General features: G+C 45.5%; 1 protein-coding gene across 8 annotated transcripts in view; it reads left to right on the top strand.

The window, feature by feature from the left end:
• Positions 1–25,785, top strand: part of SBF2 (SET binding factor 2) — a 474,020-nt gene that overhangs the window by 293,318 nt on the left and 154,917 nt on the right. For all 8 annotated transcript variants that reach the window (XM_029059546.2, XM_029059545.2, XM_039911379.1 and 5 more), the window contains exons 9-13: positions 1,433–1,546; positions 5,600–5,677; positions 6,462–6,575; positions 12,297–12,425; positions 15,679–15,777. In XM_029059546.2, coding sequence (XP_028915379.1) covers positions 1,433–1,546; positions 5,600–5,677; positions 6,462–6,575; positions 12,297–12,425; positions 15,679–15,777 — 534 coding nt within the window. The remainder of the gene's footprint in view (positions 1–1,432; positions 1,547–5,599; positions 5,678–6,461; positions 6,576–12,296; positions 12,426–15,678; positions 15,778–25,785) is intronic.

Here is a 25,785-nt window from a genome sequence, read left to right as displayed (position 1 = left end):
TGGGCAAAATCAGTGACCGAATGTACAGTTCAAATGAATGTATATGCAAGAGTTGTTGGGGATACCTGTAAATAAGTTCATCGGGCTAGAGTTCCCATTGTGGCAAGGAACCTTTCTGTTTTTCTTTCCCGATCGCTTAGTACAGTCCTCTGCCTACAGTAAGCACTCAATAATAACCATTGATTGAGTTGGCCGATAGGCTTATATGGTGTAATAATAATAATGGCATTTGTTAAGCGCTTACTATGTGCACAGCACTGTACTAAGCGCTGGGGAGGATACAGGGTGATCAGGTTGTTCATTCAATTCATTCAATAGTATTTATTGAGCGCTTACTATGTGCAGAGCACTGTACTAAGCGCTTGGGATGAACAAGTCGGCAACAGATAGAGACAGTCCCTGCCGTTTGACGGGCTTACGGTCTAATCGGGGGAGACGGACAGACAAGAACGATGGCAATAAACAGAGTCAAGGGGAAGAACATCTCGTAAAAACAATGGCAACTAAATAGAATCGAGGCGGTGTACAATTCATTAACAAAATAAATAGGGTAACGAAAATATATACAGTCGAGCGGACGAGTACAGTGCTGTGGGGATGGGAAGGGAGAGGTGGAGGAGCAGAGGGAAAAGGGGAAAAAGAGGGTTTAGCTGCGGAGAGGTAAAGGGGGGATGGCAGAGGGAGTAGAGGGAGAAGAGGAGCTCAGTCTGGGAAGGCCTCTTGGAGGAGGTGATTTTTAAGTAAGGTTTTGAAGAGGGAAAGAGAATCAGTTTGGCGGAGGTGAGGAGGGAGGGCGTTCCGGGACCGCGGGAGGACGTGACCCAGGGGTCGACGGCGGGATAGGCGAGACCGAGGGACGGCGAGGAGGTGGGCGGCGGAGGAGCGGAGCGTGCGGGGTGGGTGGTGGAAAGAGAGAAGGGAGGAGAGGTAGGAAGGGGCGAGGTGACGGAGAGCCTCGAAGCCTAGAGTGAGGAGTTTTTGTTTGGAGCGGAGGTCGATAGGCAACCGCCGGAGTTGTTTAAGAAGGGGAGTGACAGGCCCAGATCGTTTCTGCAGGAAGATGAGCCGGGCAGCGGAGTGAAGAATAGACCGGAGCGGAGCGAGAGAGGAGGAAGGGAGGTCAGAGAGAAGGCTGACACAGTAGTCTAGCCGGAATATAACGAGAGGTTGTCCCACGTGGGGCTCACAGTCTTAATCCCCATTTTACAGATGAGGTCACTGAGGCACAGAGAAGTTCAGTGACTTGCCCAAGGCCACACAGCTGACAAGCGGCCGAGTCGCGATTAGAACTCACGACCTCTGGCTCCCAAGCCCGGGCTCTTTCCACTGAGCCATGCTATTTTTGCCATTTCAAATGCAATCTGAGGGTACCTTAGATGTCACTTTTATTTTCCTCATTACTATATTATATCCTTTCTTTTTCTTCTTCTAGTTAGATGTAATTATTGCCGATCTGGATGGAGGCACTATCAAAATTCCTGAATGTATCCACCTTTCTCCACTCCCGGAACCACTGCTGCATCAGACCCAGACGGCCCTTTCTCTGGTATGTCACATTTTCCGATGATATTTCCTTTTTGTGGAAATTAGAAACATCTGAGTGAGAAATGCAAAGGTCATGGGGTGGTGTACTTTAGGTCGAAAAGGCAAATATTTCTTAGTTCCTCTTAAGGAGAGAAGAGTAACCTCAGGTCCACAGTTGCCAGTAGGTCACCTTGGATGTACAGTATTAAGGGAAGCAAAAATCTATTATTTGTAAAAATGCCTCTCGCCAATTTCTGCTACCGTATCCTTTAATATTCATTCATTCATTCAATCGTTTTTATTGGGCACCTATTGTGTGCAGAGCAGTGTACTAAGCGCTTGGAAGAGGGCATTATAGCAATAAGCACACACATTCCCTGCCTACAGTGAGCTTTATCCTGATTTCCAATTAGAGAAGGAGCGTGGCCTAATGGAAGAAGCACAGGTCTGGGAGTCAGAGGACCTGCGGAGGTTATAATCCCAGCTCCACCACTTGCCTGCCGTGTGACCTTGGGCAAGTTACTTACCTTTTTTTTTTGCCTCAGCTTCCTCAACTGTAAAAGGAGGTGTTCTCCCTCCTACTTAGATTGGGAGCCACATGGGAGTCAGGGACTGAGTTTAATATGATTGACTTGTTTCTACCCCAGCCCTTGGGCAGTGCTTGACACAGAGTAAAATACCATAAAAAAAAGAAAAGACTTTGAAACTGGTGACATTTTTCGTCATGTTTGGCATTAGCTTCAAATCCTGAATTTCCTAGTGTGACTTTTTGAGTTGCTCTTTTCTCAAAGCCACAGTTTCCACTGAGTTTTTGCTCCTCAACTGGCAGCTATTAAACCTTCAGAGATGCATCAAATTGAGGTCCTTCATAACTACATAGATCAGGAATGTGAATTGATTGAAGATCTTCATCCATGGCCTAGACTGTGGGTTCTAATCCCAGCTCTTCCACCTCCCTGCTGTGTGACCTTGGGGAAGTCACTTCACTTGTCTATGCCTCAGTGACCTCATCTGAAAAATGAGGTAAAATGGAAAATGGAGCGTCCAACCTGATTTGTGTGCGTTTCTCCCCAGTGCCTAGTACAGTGCCTGGCACATAGTAAGCGCTCACCAAGTACTATAATAATAATAATGGAAAGGACATGGAACTGTGGTCTGGAGACCCAGGTTTTTAATCTCAGCTCCTCCACTTGTCTATTCTGTGGCCTTAGGCAACATACTTACCTTCTCATGCCTCATTTTACCTATTTGATAACTGGGGATAAAATAACTATTATCCCTCCCTTGTAAACTGTGAGCCCAGTGTGGTACAAGAATTGGGTCCATCTGATTGTATAGACTCTAAGCTCCTTGTGGGCAGGAGTCAGGCCTGCCAACTGTATTGTACAGTACATGCCCAGACGCTTAATACAGTGCTCTGCATGCAGTAAGAGCTCAATAAATGCCATTGATTGATTGTTTAGCGCAGTGTTTGATGCATAGGACACGCTTAATAAGCACCATCGTTATTGTAATATCATCTGTGACATCCACCAGGCATTTCTCACATCCGCTCACATGTCCTCCCAATCTCCCAACATGTTCATTTTAGAGAGTGTTGCTCTTTTTTGCCTTTTCCGGCATGGAACGAGCACTGCTAGATTCACCAGCCAAGGTTGTCTTCATTTTGTTGAACTGTAAGTCCCCTGCCCTCTTTTCCGTATGGATGTGGGAATTCTTCAAGCAGTAAATGTCAGCTTGAAGTTTTGCCTCCTTCTCCATGTCCTGAATTGACAACAAGGATTAACTGGGATATTTTTAACTTTTAATTCCTTACTTGGGTAGGCGGGAGGAGGGAGACTAGCTTGGGTGCAGTGGAGGAAGGAGCACCGAAAGGAGTTTGGAGCCATCCTCCCCTGTCCTGCCCTACGATCCCTACACCTCAAGAGCCGGAAAGTATCCCTAACTGCTCCGGGCCCCAGCCGCCTCCCTCGGGCACTGCGGCAATCCTCACTGCTCAGATGGCCCTGCAGCAGCATGACGTAGTGGCTAGAGCCCGGGCCTGGGAGTCAGAAGGTCATGGTTCTATTCCCGGCTCCGCCACTTGTCTGCTCTGTGACCTTGGGCAAGTCACTTCAATTTTCTGGGCCTCAGATACCTCATCTAGAAAATGGGGCTCAAGACTGGGAGCCTCATGTGGAACAGGAACTGTGTCCAACCCAATTTGCTTGTCTCCACCCAACACTTAATACAGTAATACAAAGTAAGCCCCTAACGAATACCACAGTTATTATTATCTGCAGAGCCCATATGATCTGCATGGGCCTGGGGAGCCAGCGTTTTGCTGGCTGTAGTCCCCAGAGACTCAGTCAGTCAATCAATTGATCAATTCTATTTTTTGAGCACTTGCTACGTGTGCAACACTGTACTATGCACTTGGGAGAGTATAGTATAACAGAGTTGTTAAAACACGTTCCCTGTCCAAAATGAGCTCACAGTCTAGAGGGAGCTTACAGTCTAGACTCCACCAGTTTAGAAACCTGTGGCCCAAACTCAAAGGTGGGAAGACCTTGTGAAAAGAGGCCATTTCCTCCTCCTCTCGTCTCATCTTCGTTTTCCCATTTCCTGCCCGTCTGGCACCAGGTCGGGCAAGAGGAGAGATCTATGCTGATGTAGATCTGGCACCTGTGGTTGCCACCTTCAGTCTCTGGGGAAAAAAGACACAGACCGGGAAGCAGCATGGCGGACCCGGGTTCTAGCTCTGCCTCCATTACTTGCCTGCTATCTGACCTTGAGCAAGTCATTTTACTTCTCCTTGGCTCCGTTTCCTCAACTGTAAATTGGGGGTTCAATTTCTGTTCTCCCCCCTACTTAGATTTTGAGCCCCAGGTAGGACAGGGACCTGGTCTGATCTGATTAACTTGTGTCTACCCCAACTCTAAGGATAAGGATCTCCCAGAATGATTGCAGATGGAGAGTGGAGCGTTATGGGAGAGATGGGTCCATAGAGTCTCTATGGGTCAGAAAGGACTCGACAGTTTAAGACAAGACCCCAGTTAGAACAGCACTTGACCCATAGTAAGCACTTAAATGTTATTATTATTGTTATTATGCTGGGATGGAGGGAAGGAAAAATGTTCGTAAGAGCAAGATTAGCCGGTTTCACTAGGCTAGATGCTTTGTAGGTTGGGGACACAGAATTTCTGAAAGGACACAATTCCTGTCCTCAAAAACTCCCAGTTTAGTTAGGACAAGGTACATTTGAACACTTACATCCAATTAGCCCTCATTATTCATAGGCTTTTCCATTGTGGTTTTGCCTCTGTCGTCTGTTAACTGCCATGGAACTACGTGCACAAAAAAACAAATACAAAATGAACCGCTTCCCAAAGTCAGAACAGGCCTTTGGAAGACTGACAGGCCTAGGAGTGGGTGACAGTGGTTATCTAACTTGGTACCAAACTGAAGAGATCCAGAGTATTTCAGGGTGGATGACGAACAAAAAGAATCCATCAGTGGTATTTATTCTGCATGAACAGCACTGTACCAAGCGCTTAAATGCAGGATAATAAGGCTCAGAAGATTGACCGACCCAAAAAGTCATCAGTTAGATAAAAATGGAAGGAGGGGCTGGGACAATTTTTGGACTCATTTGGAGACCGAGTGATTCAAAGGAGAAGCAGGGTGGTCAAGTGGAAAAAACTCAGGCCTGGAAATCAGAGGAGGAATTGTATTTTTTAGGAGAGGGGAGCCATGAGCATGTTTGAAAGCAGTGGGGAAGGAGCCATCGGAAAGTAAGAGATCAAAGATGGCAGTCAGGGAGGAAAGCGATTCGATTATAGCTTGCGGCGGTAGCAAAAGATACGGCTTGTGCGAATACACATGGCAGTGAAGCAGGTGAGTGCTACAGAGTTTTCATTAACATGGCTTTTTACAAGAATACAACCCCTGTATCGAAGGAGAACTGTGTATACTGAGATGCCGCCTGCTGATGGAAACAGGGTATTTCCTTTTCCCTGTTCTTTTTTATAAAGGAAAGTACATTTTCACATCCTTGGAGAATTTCGTTTAAAATATGGGGGTTTGTTTTTTTTAGATTTTACACCCAGATTTGGAAGTTGCGGATTATGCTTTCCCACCTCCACGAACAGCTTTATCTCATTCAAAAATGTTGGTAAGAAATTTATTATTTATTTTTCAATCAATCAGTGTTACTGGAACGCTTGCTGTGTGCAAGTACTTAGGAGAGTACAAGTGCTTTTAATAAGACAAAGTATTTTAATATGAGAAAATATCGTTTTATTTGCAAGTGTCCTTGCAGTATACTTGAACCAAATATGATTTGTTTGGTGCCTTATATTTCCTTGAGTCACAATTTATGATAAATGTATTTGCAAGTGAAAATGAAGAAAAAGTTTACGAGTATACCCAAAGACTATTGTTTTCAAAGAGGGATGCCTTACTGATTTAGTATTGATCATTAGCCCATTATTTGTAAATATTTTCCCAGATATAGAAAGGAGAGTCTCTTCCCCTGTAAGTTTATATTATCTTCATTGCTACATTTCCTAAGTGGCATGTCCTACCACTCCCATCACATGGCACTTCTTAAGATGAACTCTTGACTGCCAAAGGAGATCCTTATTAGTCAATCAATCAATCAATCAGTTGGTATTTATTGAGCACTTACTGTTTGCGGAGCACTGTACTAAGTGTGTGGGAGAGTACGGTACAACAGAGTTGGTAGACAAGAGCTTCATTAACATTTATTTTCCTGGATAGGAGAGGTTGCTTGTAATTAGATTCAAAATAGGCATAATTCCCAAGTTCTCAGGTGAGAGGTGGCATTTTATTTCTTTGCCTTTTAGATATGATTCATTTTTATCATTGGGTTTGAAAATACCATTGTTCTCGGGGAAGAAAGAGATCCTGTAACTTAGTTGTCTGTTTGTTTTCAGGATAAAGAAGTGCGGGCAGTTTTCCTCAGATTGTTTGCCCAGCTTTTCCAAGGCTATAGATCATGTTTGCAACTGATCAGAATTCATGCAGAGCCGGTCATACACTTTCACAAGGTAAAATTCTATTTAAAAAGAAAAATCGTGGCCCGATTTGGCAGAGGAGAAGGGAGAAAGAAAGCTGTTTTTTTTTTTTTGGAAGGAGCATTAGCATTTCAAATGGCTCTAGTCTCATTTAGTTCCAGATGATTTAGTAGACGATACCCTCGTGACCTAAAGCAGACCTCATTACATGGGAACAATTTCCTTCCTTTTCCATTGCTTGGGTCAGGCCAAAAGCTTTTAAAATCATGTTGATATTTGGGACCGCCCTCCCGCCCACCCGTACTTTGGACCAATTCTCTGTGTAATCGGGAAAGTTTAATTCTACTGTATATTGTTTTGAAACCAACATAGGGATTCTGAGCTGGGAAAATCAAGGATCCATTTTAAAGTTAGGTGTAAGGAGTGACAAAGGTGTGAACTTCTTGATTAGAAAAATCGCAGCCTTTGGCTGCATGCTCCTACGTTAGGAAGCTGTTAAGCTTTTTCAGCTTTCCCTCCACAGGGCTGCTTGTGGAATAGTTTGGGCTCCTGCTCTTCCTGCTGCTGCTGTTTGAGAAGCAGCTGGAGATGAAGGAGTAAATGATGGAGCAGCTTGGCTCAGGGGAAAGAGCGCGGGCTTGGGAGTCGTGGGTTCTAATCCCGGCTCCTCCACCTGTCAGCTGTGTGACTTTGAGCAAGTCACTTCACTTCTCTGGGCCTCAGTTACCTCATCTGTAAAATGGGAATTAAAACTGGGAGCCCCCCGTGGGACAACCTGATTACCTTGTATCTACCCCAAGGTTTAGTACAGTGCTTGGCCCATAGTAAACGCTTAACAAATACCATTATGTGTGTGTGTATTTGTTTGAGTAGGGGTCTCAAAAGGATCGATGCTCTTCTGGTGATTCCCTTTTCCTACTTCTCTCTTTCAGAGATTTTTAATGTTCCTCCTCAAATCAGTGGCAGGGGCAGCAGAATAATAATAATAATAATAATGTTGGTATTTGTTAAGCGCCTACTATGTGCCGAGCACTGTTCTAAGCACTGGGGAGGATACAGGGTAATCAGGTTGTCCCACGTGAGGCTCACAGTTAATCCCCATTTTACAGATGAGGTAACTGAGGCACAGAGAAGTTAAGTGATTTGCCCACAGTCACACAGCTGACAAGTGGCAGAGCCAGGATTCGAACCCATGACCTCTGACTCCCACTTCCCCTCACCCCCTTTTCCCCGTCTCCCCACCCCCCCAAAAATGTGTGTGTGTGTGTGTGTGTGTGTTTGCTTTACAGGGTGTGGGAGGGTGCAGGTTACAGTACCTTTGCTCTACCTTTGGATCCTAACTTCTTCCAAGTCCATTATCGAAGGGACGTCTTAGTAAGGTTACAAATAGAAATAACGATAACATATTGTGGGAGGATAAGGGACGTGTCCAGAAAAGAGAGAACTGTAGAAGTGATAAAATTGTCTGTGAAAGAGATTCACCAACTAAACTTTAAGACTTGGAGTAATAGGGATAGTGCTATTTATTAAGCACGAGCTGGGTGCCGAGCACTTAATTAAGCCCTGGGAAAGAGTGTACAGGGGGCAATTAGACACAGACTCTGGATCTTAGGGGCTCTCGATCAATGAATATAGGTTGGAGAGAGGACTTGAGATGATGTTTTGGGAGCAGTGAAATTTATAAAGAAATGTTAAAACAGCCTAAGAGACAAGGACAAGTACACACAAAACACAAAAGTCAGTAGGACACCGTGGAGCAGAATTACAGGCTTCTTGTGATTCTGAGTCCGCGACATACCCGAAGCCACAGCAGTGGCTTCCAGCCTTCCTAAGGTTCGAAGGTGGCCTCACGCTGCAGGTATTGTTTGCTTTCCTGCCAGGGTGGTGGAAAGCAGAATGGGATGGCGTGTCCTCGATGGCGCAGAGGGGCTGTTTCCCCGGGAGGCAGTGTGGTGGGCACAGAGAACAAGCTGGGAGTAGGCAGAGGGTCCTTCAGCTGCGGGCAGGGGTAAGGTGAGTGAGGGCAAACAGGGTGGAGAGGTTTCGATTTGCACGTTTCTCTTGCCTGGAGGTGAAAAGCGCACCCAGGAAGGCAGAGCAGTGCTTTTTTATCATAATAATGATATTGATAATAACTGTGGTATTTAATTGCTCACTATGTACCAGACACTGTACTAAATGCTGCGAGAGAATACAAGCAAATCAGGTTGGACATAGTCCCTGTCCCACATGGGGCTCACAGTCTTAATCACCGTTAGACAGATGTGGTAACTGAGGCACAGAGAAGTGAAGTAACTTGCCCAAGGTCACAGAGAAGACGAGGGACAGAGCCAGGATTAGAACTCATGACCTTCTGACTCCCAGGCCCGTCCTGTATCCACTAGGCCGTGCCTTGCATGCAACAGAGCGTGACTGGGGCAGGCAAAGAGTTCCTCGGCCACTGTAGGTGGGCCAAATAATGGTAATAATTATTATTATGGCATTTTTAAGCACTTGATATGTGTCAATCATTGTTCTGAGCAATGGGGTAGACACAAAATGATCAGATAGGATACAGTCTTTGTCCCACATGGGGCTCACAGTCAAAGTAGGAGGGATGACAGTATTTCTTCCCCATTTCATAGTTGAAACTGAGACAGAGAGAAGTGATTTGCCAAGGTCAGAAAGCAGGCAAGTGGCGGAGCCAGGATTAGAACCCAGGTCCTCTGGCTCCCTGGCCCGGGCCCTTTCCCCTAAGCCACGCCGCTTCCCTAAGACACATAGTCACTCAGCTATGGTGGGAGAGAGATTTGTCAAATTTTATTAGATTTCTTTCATGGAAGAAGCTTATTTCACTAGGATTAAAACATCAACTTCGGTTTGATTTACTATTTAAAATATTTTTTTCCATTCTGAAGCATTTGATTTGAGGGGTCAGGGTTCATTTGAAATGCAAGGTAATTTGAATTTCAAAGCAGTGCAATACAGTACCCTCTCAATTTTCCAAACTAATTTCAACCCAGGCGAACTGGAAAATCCAAAAGGATTAGCAATCAGTCGGTGCATTTCGTGGCAAAAGTTTCTTGGCTCAAGTTTTACCCCCATATCTGCTACTTGAGTGAACCACCCACGTCAAGTGAGTGCTGCCATTTGTCAGGAAGTGGATTTTCTCGGCTCAGGCCTTCCACCGCAACAGGCCCTCAGGCAGGGGGCCCAAGTCGAAAAGCTTCCGACCTTCACTCCGAGCGGCGGAAGCCTCTGACCTTGGGTGCATCGCCCAGCCGTCTGAAGTGGAGGCCCTAGCTTAAAAAATCTCCAGGCTCCACCGCGGGATAAGCAGCCCCGAACCAGAACGTTGAACAGTACCGAACGTCCACACCCTCTCACAGCACCAGCCCTGATCAGCGTCACGGCTCCATTTTATTTTTTCTGAATGGTATTTGTTAAGCACTTACTATGTGCCATGAACTGTATTAAGCAAAGGGGTAGATTCAAGTTAGGTTGGACACAGTCCCCAGCCTAGTGGAAAGAGCACGGACCTGGGAGGCAGGAGATGTGGGTTCTAATCTCGGCTCTGACTCATGCCTGCTGTGTGACCTTGGTCAAGTCACTTCACTTCTCTGTGCCCCAGTTACCTCATCTATAAAATGGGGATCAAACTCTGAGCCCCATGTGGGACAGAGACGGTGTGCAACCTGATTACCTTGAACCTACGCTAGTGTTTAGAACAGTGCCTGGCACATAGCACTTTAGAAATACCTTAATTATTGTTATTATTATCATCATCAGTATTTTCTTTGTTAATATTCATTCATTCGATAGTATGTATTGGCGCTTAGTATGTGCAGAGCACTGTACTAAGCGCTTGGAATGGACAATTCGGCAACAGATAGAGACAATCCCTGCCCATTGACGGGCTCACAGTCTAATCGGGGGAGACAGAGAGAAACAAGACAACGTAATCACGATAAATTGAATTGAGGGGATGGACACCTCATTAACAAAATAATAGGGTAATAAAATATATACAAATATATACAATATGAATCCCCATTTTACAGATGAGCAGCTTGTGGACAGGGAATGTGTCAGTTATATTGTTATATTGTAGCCTTCCGAGTGCTAGTGCGGTGCTCTGCACACAGTAAGCACTTAATAAATACGATAGATCGATGAGGGAATTCAGGTACAGAGAAGCTACGTCTCTCGCCCAAGGTCACACAGCAGACAAGTGGCAGAGCTGGGATTAGAACTCAGGTCCTCCTGACTCCCAGGCCTATACTCTATCCACTAGGCAACACTGCTTCTCTATTAGCAGCCCTATCCTCGTTGCAGAGGGCTTCACTGATGAACCACATCCATTTCATCAGAAGTAATGCTATATTTGTCGAGATGAAATATATGTGTATATAAAATCAGCACAATTTCCAAAATCTAAACTTATGTTGAAACCTGTTCAAACCTTATATATATATCAGGAGAAGCGGCATGGCTTAGTGGAAAGAGCACAGGCTTGGGAGTCAGAGGTCATGGGTTCTAAGAGCCCATGCTCTTTCCACTAAGCCACGCTGCTTACTCTCCGTCTCCCCCTCTAGACTGTAGGCTCACTGGGAGCTCGGAATGTGTCTGTTTATTGCTCTACCTTACTCTTCCAAGCACTTAGTACAGTATCCTGTGCACAATAAGCGCTCCATAAATATGAATGGATAAATGAACACACAGCCCAGGGCCCTCGGACAGAATAAAAGTGGTTGAGTCAGGGTTGGAGCTGCTGGCGACCACGAGATATCAGGGCCGTGGGAAGGGTCTGAGGGGCAGAGCCCCTCTGTGGCCCAGACCCAGTGGGCCAAGCCACAGCCCGTGCCTCTCCCGACTCTGCCCCTTGTCAGCTGTGTGACCGTGGGCAAGTCACTTCACTTCTCTGTGCCTCAGTTCCCTCATCTGTAAAATGGGGATGAAGACTGTGAGCCTCACGTGGGACAACCTCGTTCCCCGTATCTACCCCAGCATTTAGAACAGTGCTCTGCACGAAGTAAGCCAAATGCCAACATTATTATTATTACCATGCTCGGCACACGGTAAGCGCTCAAAAAATACAATTGAGTGAATGAACTGAGATGTAATTCAGTTGAGAAACAGGGTGGCCTAGTGGTTAGAACACGGGCCTGGGAATCAGAAGGTCGTGGGTTCTAATTCCAGCTCCGCCCTCCTCTGCTGTGCCACCTTGGGCAAGTCACTACACTTCTCTGGGCCTCCGTTCCCTCATCTGGAAATTGAGGATTGATATTAGGAGCTCCATCTGGGACAGGGACTGTGTCCATCCAACCCCAGCGCTTAGTCCGGTTCCCGGCACACAGTAAGCACTTAACAGATATCATCAATATTATTATCATTAATGAATGAATGAAAGACAGCCCTCTCCCAGCTGACAGGGCACCTCCGTTCCTCTCACCATAACAACAAAACCACCCTCCCAGCAGAACTTTTTTCTCTTACAGGTTTTGGCCCATTCTGAGTTATTTTCGGGACCGATCGTGGTCTCGTGCTTTCTGACATTTTAAGATTTTTTGTGTTTTAAACCCAATGTTTGTGTGGCATTTTAAGTCCTGGAGCAAAGAACCCAGATCCCCAAAACGTTGAAGCACCCAGCTCGGCACACTTGAAAAGTGAAGGAATGTGGGCACATCTTGATCTCTTTTTAATTTACAGCTTGACCGCGTATCCGATACGAAGTGATTAATTGGTCTGTTCATTTCACATTTCCTGTCTGTACAGACGGCCTTCCTGGGACAGCGTGGCTTGATTGAGAATGATTTCCTGACCAAAGTTCTCAATGGAATGGCATTTGCTGGCTTTGTGTCAGAGAGAGGGCCTCCCTACAGGTCTTGTGATCTCTTCGATGAGGTATGGATGTTCTGCCGGATAAAATTTTTGTATAAACTAGCGGCCAAAAAGGAGAGTATTTCCTTTAAAGCATCATGAGTTGTTCTGTCATCTTCCCGTAAACATTTGTTACGAGTTATCTGAGATAGAATGGCGTTGTAACTTCATCTGTTATATCGTACTCTAGCAAGCGCTTTGAACAATGCTTTGCACACAGTAAACGCTTAATAAATACCACTGATTGATTCAGTAAGGACTGAATCAGCATATTTTCTTTTATGACACTTTTGGGGACATATCTGTTATGTAAAGAGTGGAAACTCTTTAATTCCTGGGTACTGACACACTGGAAAATGTCTGAGCAGATTAATAAGCAGACTTATTTTTAAAAATCAACCTAAAATGTCGACTATTTAATATTTGAATTATTATGTTCATTCATTCAATAGTATTTATTGAGCGCTTACTATGTGCAGAGCACTGTACTAAGCGCTTGGAATGGACAAATCGGTAACAGATAGAGACAGTGCCTGCCCTTTGACGGGCTTACAGTCTAATCGGGGGAGAGAGACGGACAAAGACAATAGCAATAAATAGAATCGGGGGATGAACATCTCATTAAAACAATAGCAGATGAATAGTGGTGCTATTTTTAAGTGTGACCATTATTATAGAGTAGAACACTGTACTAAACACTCAGGAAAGTATACCGGAATTGGGAGACAGAATCCTTGCATTCAAGGAACTTCAGTCTAGTGTGTGGAGACAGGTATTGAGCTGTATTATAGCAACAAAGTGTAAGGGCATATACATAAGCACCCTGGGGTGTGGGATGAGTATCAGAGTGCTTAGGATGTACAGACAAGTGCATAGGTGACTCAGAAGGGAGGGAGAGTAAGGTGGGGAGATGAGCAGTAGGTCAGGGAAGGCTTCCTGGAGGAAATATGAGATGATAAGCTGATATACCCTTATTTCAAATAATAATCATACCAGGTCTTTAATTGTAGTCAGAATCCCATTTAAAATATTAGACAGAATTTTCCCAAAGGCATAACAATAATAACTGTGGTATTTGTTAAGCGCAAGCTCTCACTATGTGCCAGACACTGTACTAAGCCCTAGGGTGCGTGCAAGCAGATCGGGTTGGACGTCATCCCTGTCCCACGGGGGCTCACAGTCTCAATTCCCCTTTTACAGATGAAGTAACTGAGGCACAGAGAAGTAGAGTGACTTGCCCAAGGTCACATAGCAGACAAGTGGTGGAGCTGGGTTTAGAACCCATGACCTTCTGACTCCCAGGCCCGGGCTGTAGCCACTACGCTGTGCTGCTTCTGGATATACCCGACTAATTGTGAAACCATTTTCATCTGTCAGAAGGGAAGATGCTCTATCCTCAATTATCTCAATCACCTGAGATATCAAGGATTGCCCATCCCCCTAATTGGCATGGATTTAGCACTGGGCGGGACTAACAGCCGAGTTAATTCCTGATGCCCCGCAGAGCTGGATGATGAAGCCAATCCACCAGAGAAGCAACGTGACCTAGTGGATAGAGCACGGTCCTGGGAGTCAGAAGGACCTGGGTTCTAATTCGGGCTCTGCCACTTGTCTGCTGTGTGACCTTGGGCATGTCGCTTCACTTCCCCGTACCTCATCTGTAAAATGAGGATTAAGACTGAATCTGGTGGGGGCAAGGATTGTGTCCAACGTAATGAGCTCGAATCTACCCCACAGCTCAGTACAGTGCCTGGCACATCTTAAACATTTAACAAAGACCACTAAATCCCTCCTTGAGCCCACCCAACCCCAGGGATTTCCCTTGACCATTTCCAAGGTGGAGCTATTGGAGTTTTCTGGGGAGAAGGGTGATTTCCCCACCCTCTCTCTCTGCGTGTGCCAAGAGTTTATAAAAATAAGATAGTAATGGTATTTGTTAAACACTTACTATGTGCCAAACACTATTCTAAGCACTGGGGTAGATAGAAGGCAGTCAGGTTGATCACCTCTCTATTCATTCTAGGCCATACATGGTATCTTGCTATAAAACGGTTCCTATAAACTATAAGCTCATTGTGGGCAGGGAACATGTCTACTAACTCTGTTGAATTATATTCTCCCAAGAGCTTAGTATAGTGTCCTGCACACAGTAAGCCCTCAATATTAATTGATATATTTATATATGACACAGCTTCTCTTGAAGAATAAGGAGCCTGCAGGCTGCCTTATTGGGATGTCCCTTTTAATTGTAGAGATTTCTGCAGTTCATAATTCCATTTTATAGATATGAGATGCAAAGTCAAGGACTTAGCCTTGATTCCATGTTAGAAGTAGAATTCTGTGTTAAAGTAGATTAAGAGTATTCTATGTTGAGTAGAATTCACCTTCTTAGTAAAAGTAGGACTTTCTTGATTTGAATGAATATCACAGTTCAGGAATGACTTTCTGTTGGCCAAAATCCACGCCTACAATTTAAGTGGCTGTTACCGTTCTGTCCTAAATGCCTCTCCACTCCTATCATCAAGTGCTTAGTAGAGTGTTTTGCACATGGTAAGTGCTCAATAATATGATTAAATGAATGAAAGAATCATCCATGAAGTGGTTGAAGTAAATCTTTACCTCCCTCACAGGAATATGAAGACAGTGGATCACATCTAAAGCTACCCATCTGTAGCTACGTGTCATCATCCCAATTGTTATGTCCAAGACATTGTGGTGTGAAAAGCCTTAAAAAAAATAAGGGGTGGTTTCTGCTTAATGCCTACATATTTGGAGGGTTCTCACAGAAGTGTGTATTTGAGGAAAATTCAAACCGGGACATTTGATCCATTCATGTGGGAGTGGAGGCAACACTGGGGTCACAGCAGTGTCTCATGGGATAAACATCAAGGGGATGGGAGGAAGGGGGAAAGCCCTTTCCCCTGGAATTTTGCTGCCCCAGGAGGAAAGGCTGTGGAGAGAGTCAGGAAGGGGCCCTACCCTTAATCCACTGAATTGGTCTGCTCACCTGGGACCCTCCCTGATCAGATCATTTGGAGAGAGTCACCCGAGTAATGACACTTTCGGTGTGGTCGAGAGAAATGAAAATCTCGGTGAACCCAAGTGGGTTTCATCCCGGCCGCCGAGCCGTCGGATAACATAGTAGATGTTCATATGTTTCCGATTTTTCCATTCACACTCTCGTTACCCAGTCGAATGTGCAAATGATAGGGAATTTTGAACGCAGCCAAGGATCGGTTTGGGGTTGACGTTTTGTCGTTTGGTTCTTTTTCCCAAGCTGGTAGCCTTTGAAGTGGAGCGAATTAAAGTGGAAGACAGTAATCCCCTGAAATTGATAAAGCACATCAGAGAACTTGCAGAGCAGCTGTTCAGAAATGTGAGTATGTTCATTTATGTCTAGTGCGTTAGGCATTTCAGTAGTATTAAACAAGTGATTTACTGTCTGTAAAGCTGAAGAGCAGTCTTCCGGTGGTAATCTTTTTGAGGTGGTTTTTAGGACTTTGGAAATAAAAATTACACAGAATAGCAGACAACACTCTATAAGGTCTGTTGAAATATCCCACATTCTTTGAAACACGTTGGCCCATCAATCATTCATAATGAAAACTTCACTCAAAATTATTCAACTGACCCTATTCTGATATTTCTTCGGCACCTACAGGGTTTGGAACTCCTTCTCCTCTTCTGTAATCCTTATTCTCCCACTCAGCTGACACTTTCTCCAGGACCCAATATGGCCAGACTAAGGAGAGTCATAGGATACCGGTTCCACGCCAGTAACAGTATAAAACTGTAGAGGGTTGTGGTCTGTCAGATTTGAGGATGGAGAGGTGTTTGGGAGCAGTGGGAAAAATTGGTTTGGGAGGAATGAAGAGAGCAAGGTGAGGAGTCGTAGGTGAAGAGAGCAGGTATTTTGGATCTGGTGATTGGGTAGAGAGCTTTAAAGTTGACTGTGTTGAGTTTTTACTTGATGTGGAGGGGTACAGGGAGCCAGTGGAGGTTTCCAAGGAGTGTATTCTTCAGGATGATGATTCATGCAGCATTGCATTGTGTAGACTGGAGGGGAAAGAGGCTGGAGGCGGGGAGACCAGCAAGGAGGCATTTAGAGTCATCACGATTTGACAGAGCTTGCACCAGGGCTCAGAGGAGGGGACAGATCCAGGAAATGTACGGGAAGAACCAGCAGGATTCGGCAGTAGATTGAGAGTGAGAGTTGAAGGTCAGGGAGTAGTTGAGGGTGACATGGAGCTTCTGGGACAGGGACGAGGGTGGTGTCGGCTGAGATGTAAAAATTAGGAGGAGTGTTTTCGATGTACAAGTTGGGAGGAATGTGGATTTAGGGGGAAAGTGGAGTAGTTCCGTGAGTGTAGATTTAAGGGGAACGATGAGTAGATCTGTTTTAGATATTACTGAGTGTAAAATGCCAACGGGACATCCAAGCGCAGATACCTTTGAGGCAAGAGGACGTGTGGGATTGTAGTTCAGAGGAGAGGTCTAGACTTGAGCGGTAAATTTGGAAATCATCTTCATAGAGGTGATAATTGAATCGATCAATGACTCTATCAGTGGTACTTATTGAGCGTTTTCTGTGTGCACAGTACTACGCTAAGTGCTTGGGAGAATACAGCGCAGTCGAGTTGGTGGAGTTGGAAGTCATGTGGGCAAAGTTGGTATAGAACAAGATGATTATGGAACCCAGGACAGAGCCTTGTGGAACACCCACAGTTAAGGGAGGGAAGAAGAGCCAGTGATTGAAACAGAGGAGGAGCAGGTCAGAATTATGGCAGCAAAACTGAGATCTCTTAATATTTCAGAGAGGAGGGAGTGGTCTCCAGGATCAGAGGGAGCATTGTAGCCCTTTGGATTTGGCTCCATGAATACAACAACACGAGCTATCCATAACGCAGGGGGCTTCAAGGACATAAACCCCACAATATCGGAGAACCACTGTATGCTTCTCTCTCTCTCTCTCTCTCTCTCTCTCTCTCTCTCAAGAGAAAACTGATATCAGAAGCTTATGCATAAACAGTTAATCTTGGCATTCCAATGCTATGGAGAAAATGAATTTCATTTATATTTTAAATTACATTGGAAATACTTGGCTCAAGGGAACCATTAGTTGTCTGTTATCTGAACATTATTAGTTCTTTCTCTGAGAAGCAATATTTTTCTGTCCCTGAAGATTTAATGCCTGGAAAAATGTAAATTATGCTGGTCAAGTAATCTTTTAAATATATACTTGTCAGTAAGTTCTGTACCTATTATTTGAGAGTATAGATTTTTCTCTTTTATTAACCGTGGAGTAGGTTCTTCTTTCCATTGTTCTTTTGGCCCAACAGCCCAAGTTCTAAAAATCAAGAGAGACTGGATAAACATCGCTTTCATTTTTCTATTACTTCATGCTGAAAATCAAGCAGGCTCAGTTCTGATAAATTCCACTTAAGTCAGATGAGGTAACTTAATGTTCTGTGTGCCACACTGGCAGTTTAAAGTTGAGTACCTGGCGTGGGTCTCAGTCTTTTTTTTTGCTTGAGGTATTTGTTATGGCCTTATAAGTGCCAGGCACTGTACTACGCACAGAGGTAGGTACGTGTTGATCAGGTTGGACACAGTCCCTGTCCCACATAGGGCTAACAGTCTTTATCCCCATTTTACAATTGAGTTAACTGAGGAACAGAGGAGTTAAGTGACTTGTCCAAGGTCCCGCAGCAGACAAGTAGCAGAGCCGGAATTAGAACCCAGGTCCTTCCGACGCGCAGGCCCACGTTCTATCCACTAGGCCACACTTCTCTTCATTGCTGATTGTAAAGGTTGCTCCGATTCCTTCGGGGGGACGGCAGTCCTCATGCCACTCATGGATAAACTTTTCAGAGATTGAGAAAAACAGGGTCCTGTGGTATCAAGAGAAAGAAATTGAACTGAGGAACGAAATAGGTCTTCTCAGACTTCAGTAAGCACAGAAAACTTTCCTCAAACTTCAAGAAGCACATTAAAGTCCCCTTCTGCAACGGCAGCGTTTTATCAGCTTCTGAGTTCCGAGGATTGCTGCTCTTCAGGCAGGTAAGGAAGGCCGTCCACATCTGGTCGTGTCTTCTCGAGTTCCGGAAGACCCAATTGCTAAGACACCCCCAAGTCCGAAACGAAGACCGGGCTGAGAACAGAGGCTTCGGCGCAAGATCTGAGAGCCTTAGGAACAAAGCTGACTGGGGATGGGAATGGGAGAGCTGAATCCGATCAGGTTCATTCAGTGACCATCATCCTCCTCCTAACGGATGTATACGTAAGTGCTGTGGGGCTGCCTGCAGAGATCTTGCAGTCCAACGGGGGAAATCAAGAGAACACAAAATGACCAACTATACAGCAGATCAAAGAGCAAGAGTACCGAGCCCATGATTTTGCAATCTAAGCAAGCAGTTTTGGTAGGTCCAGGACTTGTGAGAAGCAGCGTGGCTCGGTGGAAAGAGCACCAGAGGAAGTCAGAGGTCGTGGGTTCTAATCCCGGCTCCGCCACTTGTCAAGCCGTGTGACTTTGGGCAAGTCACTTAACTTCTCTGGGCCTCAGTTACCTCATCTGTAAAATGGGGATCAAGACTGTGAGCCCCACCTGCAACAACCTGATTAACTTGTATCTCCCCCCAGCGCTTAGAACAGTGCTTGACACACAGTAAGTGCTTAACAAATACCATCATCGTCATTATTATTATTAAAACCATATAGGAGAGAGGGCAGCACTAGAGCCCTTTAGACCTATTCTTTGCCATATTCCCCCATCTTTCTGCCTGTCTTTCGGTTTCTTGCTGGGCTCCGTGGAGTCATTGCTTCCTAAGGAAATCCAGAAAGAAGCAGTAGAGAAGAGAAACCCCTGATATTATTGTGGTTATAATCACTGTCAGTAAATCAGTGGTATTTATTGAGCCCTTACTGGATAGAGTACAGTACTAAGCATCTGGGAGAGTATAAAACAGTAGAGCTTGTAGAGCAGCCCAGCCCACAAGGAACCCGTTCCAAGTCTGTGCACGCCTCTAGCCCGCCCAGGTTACCGAAGGAATGTGAGGGTGAGGGTGAAAGGATGTGTTTGAGTCACCTGCCCAGGCAGAGGGGACTGCAGCAGGGAACAGGACTGAAAGAAAAGAGCTGGAGATCTCAGACGAGGAAGAGGGGAAACAGGAGAAGTGTGGAGGGAGAAAGAGAGAAACCCGACAGAATCAAAGATCGGGAAACAAAAAGGAGAATGAACAAAGGGGAAGCGTGGGTAAGGAGCATTAAAGCGGAGCTCTCCTTCCTCCCCCCCCAACCCAAAAAAGGGCTTTCATTCCCCAGTTGATATAAGATTAGCCCCTGAATTGTTTTTTTCCCAGACAGTTGGGAATCGTGGCGCAAGGACAGGGAGTGAGCAGCACATGTCGGGGAGGAAGAGTCGCGGGCTTGCTTGTGCCCAGGCCATCAGAGGAGCGGTTGACACTGCGGTATATAGCCTGCAGTCATACGCTCTGGGCAGGGGGCCAGCAAAAACTAGTATAGGTTGAATAGGCTATTGGAAGTCCCCCCTCCAGAGCCCCACCCTCTTAAAATGTCCAATTTCATTTTTAAATGATGCGGTGAACTTAGAGCACCTCATCCGCTGTGTTGAGAATTGTTGTTAGAATGTCATGGAAGTGTTGCAGCTTCTGGAGGATTCCCTCCTCAATTCTGATGGGGATCGAGTCACCTAAACCCGTTGGTGGTTCTTGGATAGGATCTGGGTAGTTCTCCAGGAGAAGAGAAGTCCTCCATTTGGTGGCGGTCTCGATGTATCACACCACTTGTCACACAGGTTCATAGCATGATCCCCCCCATCTTGATGCTAGCAAATATAATTCAGTCATCTCTTCCCCCCAGGAGGAGGGTTGACGTTCATGGTTCGCTCTGTGGCAACTAACCCTCTCCTTAATGGTTGCTTGGCAGATAGGACAAGATCTCCTTTTGCCCTGCCCAGAAGCAGTGTGGCCTCAGTGGACGGGCCTGGGAATCAGAAGGACCTGGGTTTTAATCCCGGTTCTGCCACGCGTCTGCTGCTATGTGACCTTGGGCAAGTCGTTTCACTTCTCTGGGCCTCAGTTACCTCATCTGTAAAATGGGGATTAAGACTGTGAGCCCCATTCATGGACTATGTCCAACCTGATCACCTTGTATTTTACCCCACCTCTTAGTACAGTGCCTAGCACATAGTAAGCAGAGTGGTTCAGTGGAAAGAGCCTGGGCTTCGGAGTCAGAGGTCATGAGTTCGACTCCCGGCTCTGCCACTTGTCAGCTGTGTGACTGTGGGCGAGTCACTTAACTTCTCTGGGCCTCAGTTACCTCATCTGTAAAATGGGGATTAACTGTGAGCCTCACGTGGGACGACCTGATTACCCTGTATCTCCCCCAGCGCTTAGAACAGTGCTCTGCACATAGTAAGCGCTTAACAAATACGAACATTACTATTACCAAATACCATAAAATAAGGTAGATGCGAATGGCGTTTCTGAGTTAGCAACTCTGAGTTTCTGCAGAATTGTCATAAGGCTCTTTGCAAATGCCTTCTTTCTCTATTGTTAATTAAGACGCTGCCACTCTCCCTCTTCCCTTTCATTTTCAAGTATCTCAATAGGATCTCTTATTAAAGAACTCTCTTCTGAGAGCTCCTGTCGACTAATATAGTTCTAGGATTTTGTGGGGATTTAGAAGGGTGAACAGTGAGGGGATTGGTGGCTGGCGTTCCCTTCATTCAGTGAGAAGAAGAGGTATTGCCAGGTGAGAGAAGGCAGCTGGAGATTTGGCTGAGAAGCAGAGTGGCTCAGTGGAAAGAGCCTGGGCTTGGGAGTCAGAGGTCATGGGTTCGAATCCCAGCTCTACCACATGTCAGCTGTGTGACTGTGGGCAAGTCACTCAACTTCCCTGGGCCTCAGTTACCTCATCTGTAAAATGGGGATTAACTGTGAGCCTCACGTGGGACAACCTGATTACCTTGTATCTACCCCAGCTCTTAGAACAGTGCTCTGCATATAGTAAGCACTTAAATACCAAAATTATTATCATCTGTAAAATGGGGATTAAAACTGTGAGCCCCACAGTGGACAACCTGATCACCTTGTATCCCCCGGTGCTTAGAACAGTGCTTTACACATAGTAAGCGCTTTACAAATACCATCATTAATTAATTAATTTGCACATACATGTGTGAGGATTTTTTTTCCAGGTCTTCTTAGTTACATTTCCCAATTCTTCAATTCTAAGATTAACACCATCAGTCTATCAGTTCTGACTTTGCGTTATCAATTTATTCATCTGATATGATGATTTTGTGTGCAGCATTTCTGTTTCCTGATCATTAATCTGATGGTTAAAATAGGAAGTCTGTTCTGCTCCAAACAAAGCACCGGGTTGTGCCAGGGAGTTCAAAGACCAAGGAAGGTCTTCCTAGTTTAAATCGGAATCCGAGGCATGAAAAGATTAAATTGACATCCGCTTTATGTGGTAAAGTTCATCACATTAAAAATTTATTTGAATTCATTTTACATCCCAACTCTGACTGTTTTCCCACAAGTTAAAGGGGTAAATGACTAATTGAATGATGGGGTTTTTTTGTAAATAATGAGATTTCTAGCCTTCTTTCCAAGGCTCTTAATGAGGAAAAAAACTTAAATTGAGGTTAGGATTCCAGAGAGACTGCAGAGTTTCATTAAGGGAAGACGAAAGTTAATTCAATTCCTGTTGTTGACATAGATATTTTTAAAGCCCTAGTTTACGTGGGGAAAAGACTATTTTCCCTAGATAAACTCTTTGGTTACGGAGATGAACTTGAACGTTCTGACCTCGCTAATACTGTCATCTGACTGCGGGGAAAAGTGTTGGTAAAGAAGTAGGTTTTCAGTGACTACACATCTTAAGTATCAGTTTCAAAATTACCCTTTGGGTGTGACTGGAGCCCATTTATATCCACCCCGTCCACCTACGGCAGTGATGTCGGTGGGTGAAAGTGCCTAAGATGTCTGTCGTTTATAACGAGGAAAAGCTAGTTTGGAGACACTAGTTTCGATTTGTGATTGTTTCTCAGATTCTCACCCTCACATGGTTTCTTTTGACTCAGTGGCAGATTCTCATTCGGCCTAACCAAATATTCATTCATTCATTCATTGAGTAGTATTTATTCAGCGCTTACTATGTGCAGAGCACTGTACCAAGCGATTGGAATGTACAGTTCGGCAACAGATAGAGAAGATCCCCGCCCATTGACGGGCTCACAGTCTAATCGGGGAAGACAGACTGACAAAAACAAGACAACTTAATCACGACAAGTAGAATCAAGGGGATGAACACCTCATTAACAAAAATAAATAGGGTAATAAAAACGTATACAAATGAGCACAGTGCTGAGGGGAGGGGAAGGGAGAGGGGGAGGAGCAGAGGGAAAGGGGGGAAAAGGGGCTTAGCTGAAGGGAGGTGAAGGGGGAGCAGAGAGGGAGCAGAGGGAAAAGGGGAAGCTCAGTCTGGGAAGGCCTCCTGGAGGAGGTGAGCTGTCAGTAGGGCTTTGAAGAGGGGAAGAGAGTGAGTCTGGCGGAGGTGAGGAGGGAGGGCATTCCAGGACGGCGGGAGGACGTGGGCCAGGGGTCGACGGCGGGATAGGCAAGAACGGGGGACGGTGAGGAGGTGGGCGGCAGAGGAGCGGGGCGTGCGGGGTGGGCGGTAGAAAGAGAGAAGAGAGGAGAGATAGCAGGGGGAAATCTATTTGTACCTGTCCCTAAGGGAAAGTACTTATCTCGATGATGAGCCCCATGTGAGACAGGGACTGCGTCCAACCCGTTTAGCTTGTATCTACCCCAGTACTTAGTACAATGTTTGGCACATAGTAACGGCTTAATAAATACCATGCCATGTACCTTTTACCTCAGCTGTTCCCTGGTGACCTACTGTGCCCACCCCAGAAAAAGTGAGAAACTCCTGAAATTTTCCCTTGGTTCTGCCCCTTTCCAGAAAACCTGAGGGCAACAAGTTGTGCTTTTAGCCATGGCTAAAGTGAAAACTTTGGAAAATCCAGGGCAAAATGAAGCAACAATAGAAGGGAGAGGGATGTCTTTTCATAGAGCAGCCAAGTGCAAGACGGCCACTCCTTGCAGTTCCTAAGGCTGTCAACTCCAGGAAGGGGATACCTATGGCCTTCACATAGGACAGCTGAAGGGGGGAAATTCAGGAAACTTCATTTTGCTATTTACCGGCTCCAACTGCTGCTACTTGTCTAAATCCAGTGTCGTTAGAATTTGCTCAAATTCCTGACAAGAGAAAATGTAACTTCCTTCTTGTCTTTAAATGAGATGTTAATATCAGTAGATTAATAATAATAATAATAATGATGGTATTTGTTAAGCACTTACTACGTGCCAAGCACTGTTCTAAGCACTGGGGTAGATACAAGGTCATCAGGTTGTCCCATGTGGGGCTCACAGTCTTAATCCCCCTTTAACTGAGGCCCAGAGAAGTTAAGTGACTTGCCCAAAGTCACACAGCTGATAAGTGGCGGAGCTGGGATCAGTACCCACGATCTCTGATTCCCAAGCCCGTCCTCTTGCCACTAAGCCACGCTGTGTCTCAATGATTAGAGATTAGAGAAGCAGCGTGGCTCAGTGGAAAGAGCCCGGGCTTGGGAGTCAGAGGTCACGGGTTCTAATCCCGGCTCCGCCGCTAGTCACCTGTGTGACCTTGGGCAAGTCACTTAACTTCGCTGTGCCTCAGTGACCTCATCTGTCAAATGGGGATTAAAACTGTGAGCCCCACGTGGGACAACCTGATCACCTTGTATCCCCCAGTGCTTAGAACAGTGCTTCATTCATTCAATAGTATTTATTGAGCACTTACTATGTGCAGAGCACTGTACTAAGCGCTTGGGATGAACAAGTCGGCAACAGATAGAGACAGTCCCTGCCGTTTGACGGGCTTACAGTCTAATCGGGGGAGACGGACAGACAAGAACAATGGCAATAAACAGCGTCAAGGGGAAGAACATCTCGTAAAAACAATGGCAACTAAATAGAGTCGAGGCGGTGTACAATTCATTAACAAAATAAATAGGGTAACGAAAATATATACAGTTGAGCGGACGAGTACAGTGCTGTGGGGATGGGAAGGGAAAGGGGGAGGAGCAGAGGGAAATGGGGGGAAAAGAGGGTTTAGTTGCGGAGAGGTGAAGGGGGGGCGGTAGAGGGAGTAGAGGGAGAAGAGGAGCTCAGTCTGGGAACGCCTCTTGGAGGAGGTGATTTTTAAGTAGGGTTTTGAAGAGGGAAAGAGAATCAGTTTGGCGGAGGTGAGGAGGGAGGGCGTTCCGGGACTGCGGGAGGACGTGACCCGGGGGTCGACGGCGGGATAGGCGAGACCGAGGGACGGCGAGGAGGTGGGCGGCGGAGGAGCGGAGCGTGCGGGGTGGGCGGTAGAAAGAGAGAAGGGAGGAGAGGTAGGAAGGGGCAAGGTGATGGAGAGCCGCTTAACAAATACCACAATTTTTATTTATTTTTATGATTGGTATTTATTGAGCCCTTTCTGTGTTCAGAACACTGTACTAAGCGCTGGGGGAGTACGATACAATAGAGTTGGTTAAACATCCTCGCTCCCAAGAAGGGTATGGTCCAGAGGAGTTTACAGACTGAGGATTAGGCTTGACGTGAAAATTTAATTTGGAAGTTTAGAAATATGTTAATTACTATGCCCGGCACTTTGAACTCCAACAACACTCAACCAGAGTTAAGTCTACCAGGGAAATAGGTTTGCTTCGGGGGTTGTCCTATACAATGCTCTGCACACAGTAAGCGCTCAATAAGTACTCAGTGGAAAGAGCCCTGGCTTGGGAGTCAGAGGTCATGGGTTCAAATCCCAACTCTGCCACTTGTCAGCTGTGTGACTGTGGGCAAGCCACTTCATTTCTCTGGGCCTCTGTTACCTCATCTGTAAAATGGGGATTAACTGTGAGCCTCACGTGGGACAACCTGATGACCCTGTATCTACCCCAGCGCTTAGAACAGTGCTGTGCACATAGTAAGCGCTTAACAAGTACCAACATTATTACTATTATTATTATTATTGAATGTGTGAATGGACTGAAAGACAAATGGGACTCCAACGGTACATTTCCATTTTGTCCATTAGAGGGCAGCAGTGGCTAAACATCCTTAATGCCTCGTGGTGCTGCAGGTGGAATAATAATAATAAATAATAATAATGGCATTTGTTAAGTGCTTACTATGTGCAAAGCACCGTTCATCCATAGATCGCCCTGTTAATTAGGCGGTACTCTCCAAACTCCCTCATTCACCCCGAAATTCAAACAAGAAATCTCATCGTAACACTGTTAGAAACTGTTCTGCGTCCAGGTTGTACT

The sequence above is a fragment of the Ornithorhynchus anatinus genome, chromosome 3 (assembly GCF_004115215.2).
Source record: "Ornithorhynchus anatinus isolate Pmale09 chromosome 3, mOrnAna1.pri.v4, whole genome shotgun sequence".
In the NCBI taxonomy this organism is placed as follows: Eukaryota; Metazoa; Chordata; class Mammalia; order Monotremata; family Ornithorhynchidae; genus Ornithorhynchus; species Ornithorhynchus anatinus.
The sequence above is the reverse complement of the archived record's forward strand: the minus strand, read 5'-3'. Positions and strand labels throughout refer to the sequence as shown.